This window comes from Puma concolor, chromosome D1 (assembly GCF_028749965.1).
Source record: "Puma concolor isolate L17-30 chromosome D1, mPumCon1.1.hap2, whole genome shotgun sequence".
In the NCBI taxonomy this organism is placed as follows: Eukaryota; Metazoa; Chordata; class Mammalia; order Carnivora; family Felidae; genus Puma; species Puma concolor.
This window is the reverse complement of record NC_141676.1, coordinates 39,408,984-39,426,984: the sequence shown is the minus strand read 5'-3', so window position 1 is coordinate 39,426,984 and position 18,001 is coordinate 39,408,984. Positions and strand designations below refer to the sequence as shown.

The 18,001-nt window shown below is 41.8% G+C and overlaps 1 protein-coding gene across 2 annotated transcripts in view; it reads left to right on the top strand.

The window, feature by feature from the left end:
• Positions 1-18,001, top strand: part of NELL1 (neural EGFL like 1) — an 877,378-nt gene that overhangs the window by 210,701 nt on the left and 648,676 nt on the right. For both annotated transcript variants that reach the window (XM_086677814.1, XM_086677813.1), the window contains exon 11: positions 6,458-6,557. In XM_086677814.1, the coding sequence (XP_086533940.1) occupies positions 6,458-6,557 (100 nt within the window). The remainder of the gene's footprint in view (positions 1-6,457; positions 6,558-18,001) is intronic.

Genomic DNA, 18,001 nt, shown 5'->3' with positions numbered 1-18,001 from the left:
GGCCCTGGGAAAGGGTTTTGAGTTGATTTTGGGGAAATCAGCTTGTGATGCCAGCTCTGGATGGTGCCATCTCTACTCACAAGTGTCTTATATATTGTGAGAAAATGCCTGTCTCCTGCCTGCCCTCGTCTGTCTCTTTCTTGAAATAAGACGTGTAGAAGCATAGATCTTCAGTAGTCGGTCAGCTAACCTCCCGTGCTCAGCTGCTGCATACTAGCATGGTACCAAATTCTGGGTATATAATGGTAAACACAACAAAGTCCCTGTTTTTCTAGAACTTGCAGTCTAGTAAGAGAGACCGATAATAAGGAACTAAATAAGTGTATGATGTAATGCCAAATCATGCTGAGACGATAGAGAGCTTTTGGGTAGGTGTGGGTGGTCTGAGAAGGCCTTTCTGTGGAGGTAATATTTGAACAAAGTGTGGGAGCCATCCTAGGAATGTAAGAGTGAGAGACAGAGGAGGGTACACAAATACAAGGTGGTACATTACAGAGCAGCCACCTTCCACTGAGGAGGCACAGCTGGGGTTGTGGGGCATCTCCAGAGAGGCTGAGTGGAACCACTGCATCTCAGAATAGCCATCTTTACAAGTGCTTGCTACTACATTAGTTCATGTGCTTCTCATCACACCCCTGGGGAAAAGAAAGGAATCTCTTTTATAAAGATTGAGGAGAATGAGGCATTTAGAGACCTGGAGAAGCTCTCAAGGAGCTTGAATACATTTCTTTATGGGGGCCTTGGTTGGAGGTGGGTGGACGAAAGGCTCTTTTCTGTCTCTCCGGGACTAGACTCTACCCCAGGGGTTAACACCCTCAGACTTTCCTATTGTATTTCCCATTCCCACTTTCTTGGCTGCACTGGGAATGCCAGAGATCTGTGTCTCCAAACAGTCTGGTGGGCACGTAGGTGTGGTGGTCTTTGTGCAACGGTAGATGCTGTGCACTGAGGCTCCGTAGTCTGCAGCAGAGGCAGGGATGGTGTGGCAGCTAGGGTTCTGTGATCTCTCAATCAGCAAGGCAAGCTACCAGACCTGGGCATGGGGGAGCCGGTGGGGTTTTCTCCAACCTGAGGCTGGCACATTACCACATAGGATGTTGGGTGGATTAAATGAGATAAAGCACGTGAAGTACTTGGTAGAGTGTTTGGCACAAAGTAGGTTCTGAGTAAATGTGAGCTCTTCTTATACCACACCATACATGTCCTCTCTGAATATAAGATTGATAGAGGTCCTTTTCTCTGTAAATTGTTTAACTTTTTTTTTTCTTTTTGAGAGAGTGTGCATGAGTAGGAGAGGGGCAGAGAGAGAGAGAGGGAGAGAGAATCTCAAGCAGGCTCCATACTCAGTGTGGACCCCAACATGGCCTCAATCCCATGACCCTGGGATCATGACCTGAGCTGAAATCAAGAGTCAGATGCCCAACCACCTGAACCACCCAGAAGCCTTGATTGTTTCACTTCTAGGAGAGAGAAAATGATTTGGATTCTAAAACCTTTTTTTTAGAGGCAGCTGGGATGATTAAAGGCAATTTCGCCCACTCTGCTGATGATTCCAGTTTGTTTGTTTGTTTTTTAATTTTTAAAGAAATATTTATTTTTGAGAGAGAGAGAGGCAGACAGAGTGCGAGTGGGAGAGGAGCAGAGAGAGGGAGACAGAATCCAAAGCAGGCTCCAGGCTCTGAGCTGTCAGCACAGAGCCTAATGCAAGGCTTGAACCCATGGACTGGACCGTGAGATCATGACCTGAGCTGAAGTCGGACACTTAACCAACTGAGCCACCCAGGCACTCCCCGGCCCCCCCCCCCCCCCCCGCCAGTATCTGTCTTTTATGTTGCCACTTAGAGGTAGCAATGCCCTTTATCTTTTATATAGAAACAGTAGGTGACTCTGGCAAGGGTCCCAATTATGACTCGATCTTTTGTCAGAGGATCAAGGCAGAGAACTTTGGAGACCTCTGGAAGATGTGGGCCTGGATTGAAATGCCAGCTTATTGGAATAGCACTTAGCACTGCTAATAGCACATTGTAGATGCTCTGCCTGCTTGGGTTCGTCTTTTACTGCTTTTGTTTGCTTAGAGTTTTACCGTTTATAAAAGTTGGGGCAGACAGGTTATTATTCCCTTTGCACGCGTGGTATGTGTGTGTATATATGTGCACGTGAGTAATTTCATCTTTTAAAAAGTCATTAATTTCTTTTTACAGTTATTTATTAAATTTTTCCTTTGTGTATGGAAAAGGGTCATTGACAACTATATTTCTTGAGCATTTAGTATTTTTTAGACACTTCTTTTAAAGCGTTTTAAACATACTATCTTCTATAAAACGCGTAATTACCCTGCTAGGTAGGTGCTATGATTATTCCCATTTCACAGATGAGAAAATTGAGGCACAGAAGATCAGTCACATAGGTAGTCAGTGAGCTAGCTTGGATTTAAACCTGTGTGGTCTGGCTTTACAGGTTCCTTTCTCAGCCTCTCTACTGCCACTCCTGATGGTGTTAGACTTATTTGGAAATAATTCTCATTTCTTTTTTTTTTTTTTTTCAACGTTTTTTATTTATTTTTGGGACAGAGAGAGACAGAGCATGAACAGGGGAGGGGCAGAGAGAGAGGGAGACACAGAATCGGAAACAGGCTCCAGGCTCCGAGCCATCAGCCCAGAGCCTGACGCGGGGCTCGAACCCACGGACCGCGAGATCGTGACCTGGCTGAAGTCAGACGCTTAACCAACTGTGCCACCCAGGCGCCCCGGAAATAATTCTCATTTCTGAATTTTAGAAGCTAGATCCAGAAGCATTGAATGATCACTCTTTAGTCTGTCTGAGAATACCAGGTTGGTGAGGCTATGGCTCATTGATTCTCTTGATGAATGGGGTAGTATTTATAACTGGCCATAGAACAGCCTTGGGGACACATTTATGGATGCTGTCAGCAGGTAGAGGAGGTGATGGGCATAGGATGCCAAGGCTTTGAGTCCCTCCCAGGCAGCCTTTCTTAAGATTTAAACCCTGATGCCCAATGGTACCTGTTGCATGTAAAGAGTTAATGTCTCTCCTAGGCATCTATACTGGTTGACAAAATGCTGCCTAGAGGTCCTTTCATTTTCATTTTCCTAGGATCATTTTAAAACCTTAGCAACACCAATTAGATAAGAAACAAACTCTTGTTTCAAATATTTTCACCAAGTGTTTTTAGAAGTTAACATATTTTTTTTTTTTTTAAGATGAATAAGCTCTTCTAGTAGTCTTGCTTACTTTGTCCAATTATTGCTGCCCCGCAACATTTCTTCAGGCCAGCAACAATTTTTGACTTAACGATGTGAGTTGTTATTAGAAATTCAGGCTGAAACACAGTGATTAGTAAAGAACTTGAAAGTGTTTATATTTGACCGATGACCTAGAGAGTGTCACTCTAAATGAGAAAGAATGGAGGCATTGTATTTTTCTACCAACACAGAGTCCTAGGGGTCATAAAATAACATACCATAATCAGGAGGGTTTAAAATGTTAATTATCAGATACTTCTCACTAGAAATAGTTTTAAAAATAAAGTTAAAAAAGGTTTTGTGCCTAATTATGTGGCTGGACTAATGGATGTGGTGGCACTTTCGGTACTGTAATCACAGTTCGTACTATTTCAAGATCATGCAACGGGGTTTGTCTCTATTTAAACATTTCAAATTACGATCTTGCTCATTAAATACGTTAAAGGTTGATTAGAATTGTCTGATTTAATCAGCCAAGGCAAGCCCTTTTCATAAAAAAAAAAAAAAAAACTTTTGTGAGTGATTGTATTAAAAAAAGTCTTCATGGCATTTTAAGTATTATTATTATTATTTTTTTTTTACAAAAGCAAATATACACTCTAGATAAAAAATTTTGAACATAGAGGAAAATTACAAGGATGAAAAAGGAAATCGCCCCAGGATCTCACCATCTAGACGTAATTGTTTTAAACAGTTGCCTTTTTGACAGCAAGAATAAAACTTATCTTATTGTCTCAATTTGACTTCCGCTAAAAGCAGACCCTGAACTAAGGATTTCAGAACAAGGTAGGGCTCTCAGAAGCAACCAGTAAGGGTGTGGAGGATGCAGAATGGGGTAAGGCAAGGAACTGAGCGAGGGTGGGATTTGGGCTGAAAGGCCTCAAATACTCTGGTTCCAGGAGGGGTGCTGGAATACTAATTGGACCCCAACTATTGTGTGCCCTTGAGGTAAAGAGCCTCCCATGCCTGTCATTCCCTGGCTTTGGGCTGTGGCAGTGGGGATGTATAACTTGTGGGTAACTCTGTCTGCTCTCTGTGTGGCAAAGTGGTGCCAATGCCCAGAATACTATCTGAGGGTGGCAAGGATGAGCCATTAGCAGAAAAGCATTCAGATGGTGGGGGTTGGGCACACAGAATTCATAAAGGGGATTCAGCAGTTTCTGTCACTCCTGTTTTTGCGAGGAGGCAGTAGATAATAAATACATTGGTATTGAAAGATATTGTAGAGGCATTAACAGTAAGTAAGCATTTTGCTTTCCTGTGCATGAAAGCTTATGCTGCTGATCATAAAGTTATTAATGTCTATTGGTTCAGTGTCCTGTTGCAGAAATTAAGGCACAGCTGGTAGGCACCCTGGCCTAGGACCAGTGCCCACTCTCAAGGTTAGGTGCCCCCCCAGTATGGCCTGGATGACAATGGAACATAGCTGTGATGGAGAGTGAAGGTGCACAGGTACCAGGCTGTATTCTCACATCTTTTTTTTTTTTAATTTTTTTTTTCAACGTTTATTTATTTTTGGGACAGAGAGAGACAGAGCATGAACGGGGGAGGGGCAGAGAGAGAGGGAGACACAGAATTGGAAACAGGCTCCAGGCTCTGAGCCATCAGCCCAGAGCCTGACGCGGGGCTCGAACTCCCGGACCGCGAGATCGTGACCTGGCTGAAGTCGGACGCTTAACCGACTGCGCCACCCAGGCGCCCCTGTATTCTCACATCTTAAGTCCCGTTTTAAGATGGGAGAAAAGCAAGAGATCTGGATATCTTGGGACAGATAGAAAATGAATGGCAAGGAGGACAAAAAGAAGACACTGCAAGGAATATTGGAAGCAGGACTGTTGGGGCTGAAAATAATGAGACAGGAGAGGAAACCATGGTGCAAATTTTCCAAATGGTGGATGAGTCGTTTAGAAATTAAATTTATATTTGATGTTTAGAGTTTTGTTTAGGTTCATAGTTAGGAGTAGATGTGCTTGATGAAATGGTTTCCTGCGAAACCAGTGGACCGTGGGCCACTGGAATGCTAGTGTCTCAGAAATGGAAACCTCTGTATCGCCCCCATCTCTCCTGGCTAGCCAGCTCCATCCCATTCCCTCATTTATTTTGAGAAGTACCTTTTGGTCTTAAGTGAGACTCCTTTTCTCAAGCTGGCTTCTTAGTTGACTTAAATAGCCTCTTAGGAAGAGGAGAGAAAAGCTAAACATTTTAGATAAAATAAAAGACTCTCAAACCCTTTTTTATAGTAATTAATGGACTAATATTTAGAGTTCACAGTACAACTAAATACAGATGCTAGTAATGCCACCAAAGACAACCTTTGGTGAAATGAGGTCTTAAAGATTCATCAGGTGAATATTTAAAAATCTATTGTAAGTGATTTTACTTACATATAGGGAGAAATCCAATAGTCCTCTAACTCTCCATTCAGTTCATTCGTACTTGGATACCTTGGCTCTTGTCTATTTCCTCTGCCAGGAAAGTCTCCTCTTCCCCATTTCTTTATTCATCTTTGGCATCTTCCTTATAATTTCTTCCCACTTAAGCAGTAGCATTCTCCCATGACACATCATCATACCCTTTTTAGGACTTACTGTACTGCATAATGGTTAAGAGAATTTTTTTGTTTTGTTTTGGGTTTTTTTGCCCCCCTCCTTCCTGTATCCAGACTAGGAACTCCTCAAGGGCAAGGAAGAGGTCTTAAATTATCTTTGCGTTAATGGTTTGTGTGATCCAGGAATACTGAAACTACCTCATAGCAGCCTATGAGAGCTCATTGTTCATAACTTCCCGACTCCGGTCAGTGATACTATGTTGGTAATTCAAAATTGGTCATCATCGCAGTATTCATATCACAGAAATCAGCAAACCGTACAAAGTAAGGCTCCCCCATTCAGCAGCCCATTGTGAACTTCCCAGCAATACCACTGTAGAGTGACCTTCTGCTACATAGAAGATACTCAAAGTTATTTGAGTTATTTGAGGCTGTGTAGACCTAGGAAAAGAAATGTGCCTTCTCTTCCAGGAGTGTCATCCTGGAAGTTCTATTTGCGACTTTGTCATTATTGTGGAATTCCTAGGAGTACTATTACTTATTGAAACTTGTTATCACTGCAGGCTGTTAACAATGAGCATTTTATGTCTGTGTCATCAACTAAGAAATGTGAATTTTTTTTGTTTCCTGATTATTTGGCTTCCAGGGTGGAGTTTTAGTAAAAATTACAGACGCATGCCCTCCTTTGAACTGCTCAGAAAAGGACCACATTCTCCCAGAGAATCAGTGCTGCAGTGTCTGTCGAGGTAAGTGAGCTTGGTGGTGGAGCGCTGCTTGGGGTGAGGGTGGGGGGCATGAGGGCTTAATGAATAATGTGAAGATCGTAACATGGGTGCAAAACTCTGCTCTGCTATTTGGAAACTTGCATATCCTATTTACCTTTCTCAGCCATAGTCTGAGCAGTTCTAAACCTGAGGGTGATAATAGTCTTTCACAGGACTGCTGGGAGGGTTAAATGCAAAAATGCATAAGTACCTAGCATCATGCTTAGCATGTGATAAATGTTCCATGAGTGACAGTTCCTATAAAAAGAATGATAGTTCTTGCAATAATGGTTATTATAACCATTATCATTATTACATTTTTCTCATGAGTGGCATTGGCAAGCAGACTGTTGAGCCTTTCCATGGACCAATTCCTGTATCTAGCAGACAGGGATTTCTAGTGGATCCTTATTTATAGGATTATATGCAACTTTTTAACTTTCGTGCAAGGAAAAAAGCTTTAGCTAAGTAACACCTAATTGCTAATTCATTCTGGAGCAGAAATTGTTTTGCTTCCTTTTCCTGGAATTTTCTCCTTTCCCAAAATTTGTCCTCTTCAAATTGTGGATCAGCTATCCCTTCATTTCTGAAAGGTCTTGCCCTGGCAGATTTACATGGATTAGGAGAACCTAAAATTCATTTAAAATCTTACAAAACAAATCTGGTTAAACTCCTATCTATTTTTTGGAAACTATACCTGTCACACATCTTTCTTCACATTCTCAAATACCCGTGGAGTTGATCCTTTTTGGCTCCTTTTGAAGCTTCTACAGCATAGCAGATTTAGCTCTGGTTACCTTATATTTCACTTTTTTCTCGTTTTTCTCTAGCATAAGAGTTGGCACATATTTAATGTAAAGGGCCACAAAGTAAACATTTTAGCCTTTGTGGGCCAGAAGGTTTCTGTTGTAAATATTCAACTCAGCTGTTTTGCAAAAGTAGCAGAGACAATGGGTAAATAAATGGGTGTGGCTATTCAAATAAAATTTTATTTATAAGAACAGGTAGCAACCTGTAATTTGTTGATCCTCTCCTCTAGCATCTTCTGATCTATAGAAATGTTGTATATTTTATCATGGAGTGTTCAGCTTATGCAGAGATTTCTCTGCTTGGTCTTTAGAAAGTTGTATTTTGGTAAAATTCCTAGGAAAACGTAGTGTGTTGATAGCCAAGAATAGCTAACGATGCCATCAGAAAATCTGCCCTGATTTTTCTGCCTTTTGGAAATAAGCATGTTTGCAGCCAGGATGCTTTAGAAACACCTAAAGATTGACTGGAATTTTCAGAGGGATGCATTTATTGGTAACGGATAGGGTTGTTAGGTAGGTCTTATAATTTAATGCAAAATCCGTTACTTGCTATTTGTTGAAGTGCCAAGTGAGACTCAGTTTATGTAAATCCTTCCTGATTTATGGTTTCATTAGAGCAGAATCATTGATTATCCCACAGAAATTCAAGAGGAATGTCATTGCTCTGACCCAATTTACAATAGACCTCGTGCCACTGCTTCTGCTAATACTTCTCCAGAAGGCGTGCACGCCTTTACCAGTGAAGATGTTGACAGATGTGACCTCTCATTGAAAAATAGACTCATTCAAGGCCCCATTGCTGCAACCTGGTGGCTTTTACCAAACCTGACATGGCTTTGAGGGAAAAGTGGGAGGCAGGAGTAACACTTCCTAGATTAGATCATAGCTAGGACCAATTTGTGAAATCGGGGCTTTTCTTCCTTCTCCTATCTGCTGCTTTCTGAGGCGGGAAACTACCAGCTTTGTTGGGAGGGGGCTGCTTGCTGATAGTTCTTTCGGAGGTGTCTGTATCAGACAGGGTTATTTACGCTTTTTGACGACTCTGCATTTTGATAGGAATGAGAGAATGTTTTCAGGAAAGATACGGTGGTGAAAGAGTTGATTTGACCCATTTGGATATCTGGATTTTCTTAGGTTTCTCCTCTTGACTCCCACCTCAGCGTTCAGACACTGGAGTGAAGAGAACGTTATGTTAGACAAAGGCCCTTTTCAGCACCATTTACTCTCTACCATGACCTCTGTTGATCCCAAATAGAGCAGAGCCCAGAACATCCTGCTCGCCTGTCCACATGCTGGGGCTTGCTCTGCACAGCAGAGAATCAGAAAAGGTGCATTTTCCTGTGCAGTGGGTTATTCTCTTTATTATGAAAACACAAAATTTATATGTTGGTTGACAAAAAGGCAACTCAGGAGACCTCTAAGGTCTGCTGTCTCAAACTGTGCTCTCCATGAATTTTATTCCAGATCTCTTAATCCAATTATTTCCCAAGAACATCTTTAGAAGTAGCATAATAGTCTTTCCTAATACCATGGGAAATATTTTTCTCCTTGGATTTATAGTTGTCTTTTACCTTTTCCTCTGTGTTTCCTGTGTCTTGCAAGAAGAGGAGGGGTTGGTTCGTTTCTGTTCTGACAAGACGTGCAAAGCCCAGTGGGCCTCTTCTAAGGCATATTAGTCAGTTCTTCACCACTCCCCACCCCACCATCCTTTTCCCTCTCTAAAACAGAAAGTAATGAAAAGGTGACAAACACTCAATTTCTATGTAAAGTAATTTTTACCCTGCATATGGAGAGGCTGTACCATTTGCTTTGTGAATTGAGATTGTCTCCTGACTGGCAGGCAGTAAGTGAGCAGAGAGGCGGGCCTCTGATGACCTGAGATGCGTATTTCAGGGATGACCACAGTGGTGTGATTTCAGCTGTATGTATGGTTTCTGCCACCCTGCTGTTATTGATTACAGAAACTGAAGTGGTTGTAGCCTCTCTCAATACCTCCATGAAGGCCCTTCAATTAGCATATTTATCATCTCTCTCTGTCTGATGTCAGGTCATTAGTCTGAGGAAAATCACCCCATGAGAGCTTATCATTCTTTAGCAATCTGAGTCACAATCTTCCTTGGGTCTGTTTGGGGAATGGAAGTTTTCTGAGGTTTGTCTTCATTAGGCCTCCGATGAGCCGTCCTACCTGAGCAGGTTTAGACTGGGAATTTGAGAAGGCACAGAGAGTGCTCTGTGCTTTCTGGCCCCAGTTGGCTGGCTATATGATATGTATAACGTGCTCTAACTTTTAAAATTGCATTTGTTTCAATGATTATATTTTATGAATTCTTTAAATGTAGGAGATAAGGTAGGTGAAAATACATTCTTACCACATAGAATAATTCTATCACTGTCAGGTCAGTGACTTGGAAGGAAGTGATTTTCAGTACCAGATATTCAATAGACTCTGTATATTTCACATAGGAAATAATGTTGAACCCATTTTGCTGAGTTCTGACCATTTTGCTCGAGTTATAACTTGGTGACATGATTCTGAAACTCATTTTATTCGAGTCATGCCTATTTTCTTATATGGTTACACATTTTGCCTCTGCCCCCCACCCCCTGACTGATCCAGGAGAGAGATGAAGATCTTCACTGAGTTTTTCTCTTTGTGGGAATTAAACGTAAGACTGTAGAGTTAAGAGTAACAGGCTCGGACTGACTTACGATGTTCATTGTACCAACACAACTGATATCCAGACTCTAGGGGCGTGGCACTTTGTCTCTATAAATCTTGGGCCATGCCACATGCTGTAACGAATTCCTGGGCCCTTTAAAGGGAAATGAAGGTAATCAGCTGAATTGGTGGTTAAAGCCACATGGCTGTTGGTACACCCGGGATGTCCCTAAGGAAGGGACAATAGGACAGTTAGGGAAGATACCTGCCAAAAGACCCGAAGTGATGGACGTTGGCAGGAAGAGGCCATTTTGCAATTGCTGAGGTCCCAAGGTATCCAGTACCACCCAGAACATCCCCGTTCCCCGTTGCAGTTTCTCTCTGATGCTTCAGGACAGTTTGTGCCGGCAGTGTGAAATTTCTTTACCTTCCTCATGACGTTAAGGCAATGACTGTAGCAGGAGCCTGACCACGTAAAGTGTGAGCCCATAAGGTGGTGAAGGGGGAGTGGGCCCCGGAGTGACACCGATGCCTGTGCCCGGAAGAAGTAATAAAAGTGTGAATGTAACCTCAGCAGAAAAAAGAGTGCCCCTGAATTGGCAGTGGTCTCAGTTAAAAGGGGGCAAAAAGCTACGAACCTTGACTGTGCATCCGCCAGTTGCTCCAGGAAACGACACTGATCATTTGACACATTCCAGAATTCTTGACACACATCTCAGGGTTTTATTCCCCTCATAATTTTGCTCTAATTGTATCTTCAAGGTTGCCAGTGACTTTGGAGGGTTTTTGTGGCATGTTTAAGATTTTCGGTGTTGGGGAAAAAATTCTTGCCAACATCTGTTCCCAATGTGTTTATCTGTAATTTTAATTCATGCTCACTTGCCCTGTCATCTGGTCTGGACTGAAATGAGTTGAGATTATTTGTACTATTTAAGATTTTATGCCCTCAATTAAATCCTCCCAAACACTCTTGGCATCGTATGATTTCCCCCCCTGGTCTTCCTCGTCATTCTAGTCTCCAGCAGAATTTGTAATTGAAATGGTTTTAGAGAGAGGACTTTAGGGTATTTGAGGTCAAAAGAGGCTCTTGATGAATACATCATCTAGCACCTAAATGGAGGAACTGGCAGTTAGCAGCTGCGGCAGGTTCTGTGTGTACTGGTAGATGGAGTCTGATGAAAATCCCTGCAGCTATGGGCTGAAGTGGATCGTAAAGACAGGGCTCTCCGTTTAACCGTTGAGGCTGGGAGCAGAGGGCATTTGAAGAGTACTGTCTCTGGAGTCTGTGACATCTGTGGCCCCAGAAGTGCTGCAGTATATCGGGACCCACAGAGCCTCTGGAAGAGGGCACATTGTCCCAGACAGAAGACTTGAAACTAAGGTCAGGCTGCCTTGGACAAATAGACCCTTAAGTGTCGACTATTGCAGAGGAAATGGATTGTTCTTTAAGACAGAACCTGTAAGGATCCATTGTGGACAAGGAGAAAGGAATGTCCTTACCCCCAAGGGCCCAGGCTTCTATGGTGTGTGTGTTGGTTGTGGAGTACATGTGGGTGTTCAATTGTCATAGGATATAGTTGGGCCATATCCCTCCTAGCTGGTCCATGGGTGGAGAGATTCCATACCAATGAGGCACATGCAATATACTGTACTTAGTATACCTTAGCCCCTATATAACTGCCAAGGTTCGGCATCAGTGATGTGAGAGGTACTGTCTTTCTAGGATTTGAGTTAAGAGTGCATTTTTACATCATCGAGGTACATCGTTTCAGAGGCAACTTGCCTACCTGCTGGGGGGCACATTAGTGGTAGGAGATTGAGGGTAGGAAAAGGTGCTCTATGTGGAATCCAACTTTATGTTAGAGAAACCATCTTGCCCAAGGATGGTGGCCTATTCGTTCTTTATTGTGGAAGAAGTCACAGTAGCAGATCATAAAGGTACTTGTACGTTACTGGCTGTAGAAGCCAGAGGTGAAGCAGGATGGGTGGATGGTTTTGGTAAAATTATAAAAGGGTATGGAGTGGGATCTAGAGAGTGGCAGTGCATGTGTGGGGGCTCCTTTTAATAGGTGGGGTTTATCATATGCAGATAAGGCCAATGGCTTTAAAGACAGCAAGTTGTTTGACAGGTGTTATGGTCTTTCACTGACAGCAGAGTTCTAGATACAGGGCCACTAGGCAGAGTCCACATTTTCGATTACTCCCAACTAAAAAAATGTGACCTCAGGGTTTCTGTCACTCCATTAATTTCCTTGAACATGTTATGGGTACATGCGGCTTCATGTGTTTAGAACTCCCATCCTTTGGTCAGCTTCACTCAGCCTTTAAATTGCTTCGGATCTTGTGTTATGACCCTTCTCTGTGATATGCTCTTGAAGCACCTTGTTCTCCATCACATCATCTCCTTCTAATCCGATACTCAGCATTGGTCATTTTTGCTAGAGGGTCAGATGACTAAGAACATCATTATGCTGTTGACAGCATTTTTTAAATTCTATGCCTATTGCCTAGCACAGTGCCTGGGCACCTGCTAAGTGCTCAATAAATACTTGTCAAATGAATGCACGGTGCCTCTGCTGGGAACTAAAACAGGTATTTGAGTAAACGTTGGAACCTGATTTCTGCAGATTATGTGCCTTCCTCTGAGGATCTGCTCATGTTCACCATTTGAACGTGAGCTCCAAGTAGGTCTCACTCAGATTAGTATCTTGTTGAGGGCTGATGTTCTGTTGTGTGATTAAGTTGTTTTACTTCTGACGTAGAGTGTCCAGGCAGCAAGTTGTCAAGGAATGTGTGATCTGGAGAAAGAAACAAAGTTTGTTCTTTTGGTAAAATCGAGGTGTGCCGTGGATTCGAAAATGCTAATGGCTGGTGGAGTCCTGATCTCTTATCATTCCTGGAATGTCCCTTGATGATTAAAATCATGTCTGGGCAGTCATGTGGGGCGGGGTGGAGAGACAGGTTTTAGAATCATATTTGGATTTATATCTCTATTTCACCCATCACCGTTTAGCTATGTAACCACGGAGGAGGTAGTTAACATCTTTGAGCCTTGGTATATTTGTCTTTAAAATACTTCGAATTCTTCTTCTGGAGAACTGAGAGGATTTAGTCATTAACTAAAGAAATATTTATTGACGACCTGTAATCTGTTGGATATTGCTATGGGCACAAGGTGACCAATCTTTCATAGTCCTTTCCTTTGAAGAAGTGAGCTTCTAATGGGGAGGTAAACATTGAATAAACACAGAAATAAATATACAGTAATTGTGATCACTACTATGAACAAGAATAATAGGATGTATGGAAGAAAATAATGGGGATTTCTTTAGACTTGGGAGACCAGGGAGTCTTTTCTGAAGAGCTTGTGGTTAAGCTGGGACTTAAAGACTGAGTAGAAATTACTCTGGCAGGGGTGTTGTGAGTTGGTGGAACAAGTTTACAAAGACTCTGAATTGGGAGAGGTTGGAACAGTAGAAGGATTGAAAGAAAGACTGATGTGGTTGGAGAGAAATGATGGAGAGAGAGAAAGGGCTTTCTTTGTTGCCGCGAGACCAAGTTAAAGATTTTGTATTTCTTGCAAGTAAAATGGAAGCCCTGGGAAGGTTTTTAAGGGGGAGAAGGACACGTTCCAATATGTGTTTTAAAAGGATCCCTTTGTGTGTAAAATGGATTAGTGACTGGGCAAAAAGGGCACAGGGAGGCACATGAGGCCCTGTCTATTTGAGAGATGGTAATAGTTTGGAGTACAATGGGCTTTTCTTATTGTTGTGGAGGAGAAAATGTTATGTTCAGGAGATACATACAACATAAAATTAATATACACAACCCAGTTTTAGAACATTGATTCTCTGCCCAGTGAGGTACAGCTGTAGTAAATTGTAGCTTGACCTGAGCAGGCAACTTCTCTTTCTTCTCTCTAGCCCTCACCACTGTTGAGAAGTGTCAGGGTCTCATTTTCATGGTGTTTTAAAATTTTCCCCTAAGTTTCATTCCAGGATGGTTTTGTTGATTATTTTTTTCTCTAGTCTTTATATTTTAAAGTTAAGGAAGTTGAGGTGATTTTGATTATTAGCAACTTAGGCTTGGGCTGGTAGTTTTGTGGTTTAAACCTAAAAGGTGGAACTCTCAAAAAAGGAAATCTTTTCAGTGGGTTTATCTAGGTGGATGTACTATATTACATGTAAAAGATGTCTGTAAAAATTGACACAGGGGGTGCCTGGGTGGCCCAGTTGGTTAAGTGTCCAACTTTGGCTCAGGTCATGACCTCATGGTTAGTGAGTTGGAGCCCTGCGTCAGGCTCTGTGCTGACAGCTCAGAGCCAGGAGCCTGCTTCAGATTCTGTGTCTTCCTCTCTCTTTGCCCTTTCCCTGCTTATGTGCAGTCTCTCTTTCTCTAAAATAAATAAGCCTCAAAAATTTTTAAAAAGCTACCTTTTAAAAAATTGACTCTGTATTTTCAATTTATATTTCCTAATAGCAAAGCACGTGAAGAACAACACGTGGCATTACCATATACTTTTATTATAATTTCACAACTCTGTACCTAGTGATAAAGATTGAATTGTGTTAGAGAAATTGGCCATATATTTGCATCCAGAGAAACATGGTGTACTTCTCTGTATATTTATAGATTCCTTTGTTCCATATCACATGTACTTAGATATGATATAAATTTAAGTGTTTGAAGTGACTTAGACTCTTGCCATATTAGGAACGTGGGAAGGTTCAGTATATGAGGGGTCAGGACAAAGATGATTTCCCAGTGTTCTGGTTTAGGTGGATAAAGGTGTGGCAGATGGGTATGGAGAGTCTGGGAGCTTGGATTTGGGAAGTAAGATCAAGAGTTTAGTTCTGGCTGGGGGAGCTATGAGTGCCTGCGAGGACATCCAGATGGATTGTCAGGTGGCTGTTGGCTATGATAACCTGTAAAGTGGGGTATGCTGGATAGTCAATGCTATTTCCTGTGCCCTTACAGAGGACTCTGAGCCTTTATTCTTGTTTCTAGGGAAGGGTAGATATTCTCAACCACGTGCCAGAAATGATAGGGTGCAGGCATTGACCTACACTTAGTTTTGCTAAGAACGGATGGGCAGAATCTGGGGTTGGGTCCTAAGTGGACCTATTTAGAAACATTTTGTAAGACATAGAAGGGTTGAGATCCATTGAGTGTAAGCATTAGTTGTCTAAACTTCCAAGTATTGAAATTGTATAAGAATTATTTCCTCAGTGTTCTTAACAAGAACTTCAGAGTCAAATCATGATCCTGTCTATGTTAACTTGGATAAAAAAGTGAGTCTCAACCACATTTTCCTAATGTGTGAAGTGAGGATAATAGTGATTTTTAGCAGTGTTAAGGGTTTTGTGAGGTAAGGTGTTTAATATGCTTAGCACTATGTCTGGCATGTTGGAAGAAGTCAATAAATAGCAGTTTTTGTAATTAAGATGTTCTCTGTATTTGGGCCAGTCCTAGTCGAAAGAACTCACTATGTGCTTCTATTATAGGAGAATAATTCTGGAGGCTCAAGTCACTTATTCAAAATAGTCAAGTAAGCACTGCTATAAACATTGGGGTACATGTGCCCCTATGCATTGTCAAATTGGCTTCCATACAACACCCAATGCTCATCCCGACGAGTGCCCTCCTCATTGCTCATCACCCACTTTCCCCCAACTGTCGATGGGGAGGGAGGTGGGGGAGAGAGGAAAGTGGGTGATGGGCATTGAGGAGGGCACTCATTGGGATGAGCACTGGGTGTTTTATGGAAGCCAATTTGACAATAAATTATATTAAAAAAAAAGTCAAGTAAAAGAACTTGAATATTGGGCTGTGTGTGTGTAGTCTACAATCTGGTCACAGCTTCTAATTCTGAAAAAAAAAAAAAAGATTTAAGGAAGAGGGTAACTTTGAGTAGTCTCATGCATCAGACCATGTTGATAACCAGCTGAAGGAAAAATTATACAAGGGCTAGCTAGAGGGCTTGTTAAGAGATTGTATGTAGCAACTGAAGGCTGATACCCAGGAAGGGAAGAATCTGTATCCCAATGTCATGGTATGGAGACACATCAGATAAGAAAGGCAACGTCTTTAGAAGGATTCTGAAATGTGGAGAATTGAGGATTTATGATTTGTCAGCCAACTCTGATCCTGGAGTGGAGTTTAAAGAATGAGGATGTCCAGCTGGGGGTGGTTAAAGTATCCTAAAACTGGATTGTGGTCATGGCTGCAAAACTGTGTAAACTGATTAAAAATCATCAAGGTGTATCTACAATAGGTGAATTTTATAAGATGTAATTCATACCTCTATAAGAAAGAAACATGGTAACTAGCAAACCAGTCATATTTGCCTTCCAGTTGGTTAGGAGGGTGGAGGCATTAAATGCCACTATAGATTAATTTCTCTGTTCCTTCAGTCATTAATTTACCCTCCCATGTTTCTGTCTGGCTGTGTGTCCAGCCAGACATCCACTTACCCTTGTGTGGGTAACTTTGTGTGGACATCCATCTGTAAGCCATCCATCCAGTTACCCTTGTGTGGGTAGCTTTGGTTGAGAGAAATAAATCAGACCTAGACCCTAGACTTTGAAGATGTTAGTGTGATTGAAGATAGGATATTTTGTTAAAAATATTTGGTATTGGGGTGTCTGGTGTGGGGGTAACTGAGTAACCCAGACAGTTAAGTAAACTCAGTCAGTTAAGCATCCGACTTCAGATCAAGTCATGATCTCATTGTTTGTGAGTCTGAGCCCTGAATAGGGCTCTCTGCTGTCAGCATGGAGCCTGCTCAGATCCTCTGTCCCCCTCTCTTTGTGCCCTTCCCCCCTTCTCAGAAATAAACAAGCATTAAAAAAATACGTGAAATTACTTCACAGAAAATAGATATATTGAGGATGAGAAGAAACCTAAATTGTAATCCATTTGTGTCTTCATGTGCAAAAGGATATCTTCTTAATATTTTGGATGTCGGAATGCTTAGGAATTTGTTGCTTTGGGGAGGGCAGTGAAATAACATGGCAATGGATAACCTTGGCCTCAGACTCTGGCTTCTGGCTCTGTGTACCTTCCATAATTAACTTCTCCAAACTCCATCCGCTGAATCTATAAAGTACAAATAATAATTTCAGTTTCGTAGGGTTGTTAATAGAATTACATGGGATAATGCATGTAAAAGGCACACTTAGCTGAGTGCCTACCATTTGTGTTAATTATTATTATTACATTTCTGCCAGATTATTTGACAGTCTCCAACTGTATCCTTCTTCCTCACGGGGTTGGAGTCCCATTCCTTTTTCTAGGATTTGTGCCCACCCCTTCTCATGTTTCTACCTGGGATGAACTCAAGGTCAAGTTTTGCATCATCTAGAAGTGATTTCTCCTTCTCTGAAACACTGATTATTTGTACTATTCACGTCTCACTTCACATAGATTGCCTTGTATTTATACTACCCCTATATTTGGCTTGTCTCCCCTTAGTTTGTAATTTCCTTGCTGGCAGAGACTATGTCTCAAACATCTTTACTTTTCTCTCAGAAGCTTGCATGGGTGCTTCAGTCCACAGAAATGGATGCCCCATAAATATTGATTATTCACTCCTGCAGGAAGGCAAGCAGATAGTGAATAAATACTGCTTGAAAGGAAGCCTGGATTAATTAATTAAACACATGCTTTTGGCACAGTGGTCAGGCCCAGCCAAAGTAGATTTGACATTAAGGTTGGTTTGTCCCATGGGCCCTTCATTGTCCTTGAAAATACAATTTACCCAACTTTCTGCATTGTGAATTGACGTGGCATACGCTTGATAGAGATGCATTGGGATATCAACATTGTCTGAGTGGCTTTTTTCCTGCCTGTCAAATGCATGCAGAAAGAAGGACAGTTGCAGTCTCCTGGAAAAAAAGAGAAAAGAAACAAAGAATACATGTCATAATGGATACACATGTGACCTTGGGTCGAACTTC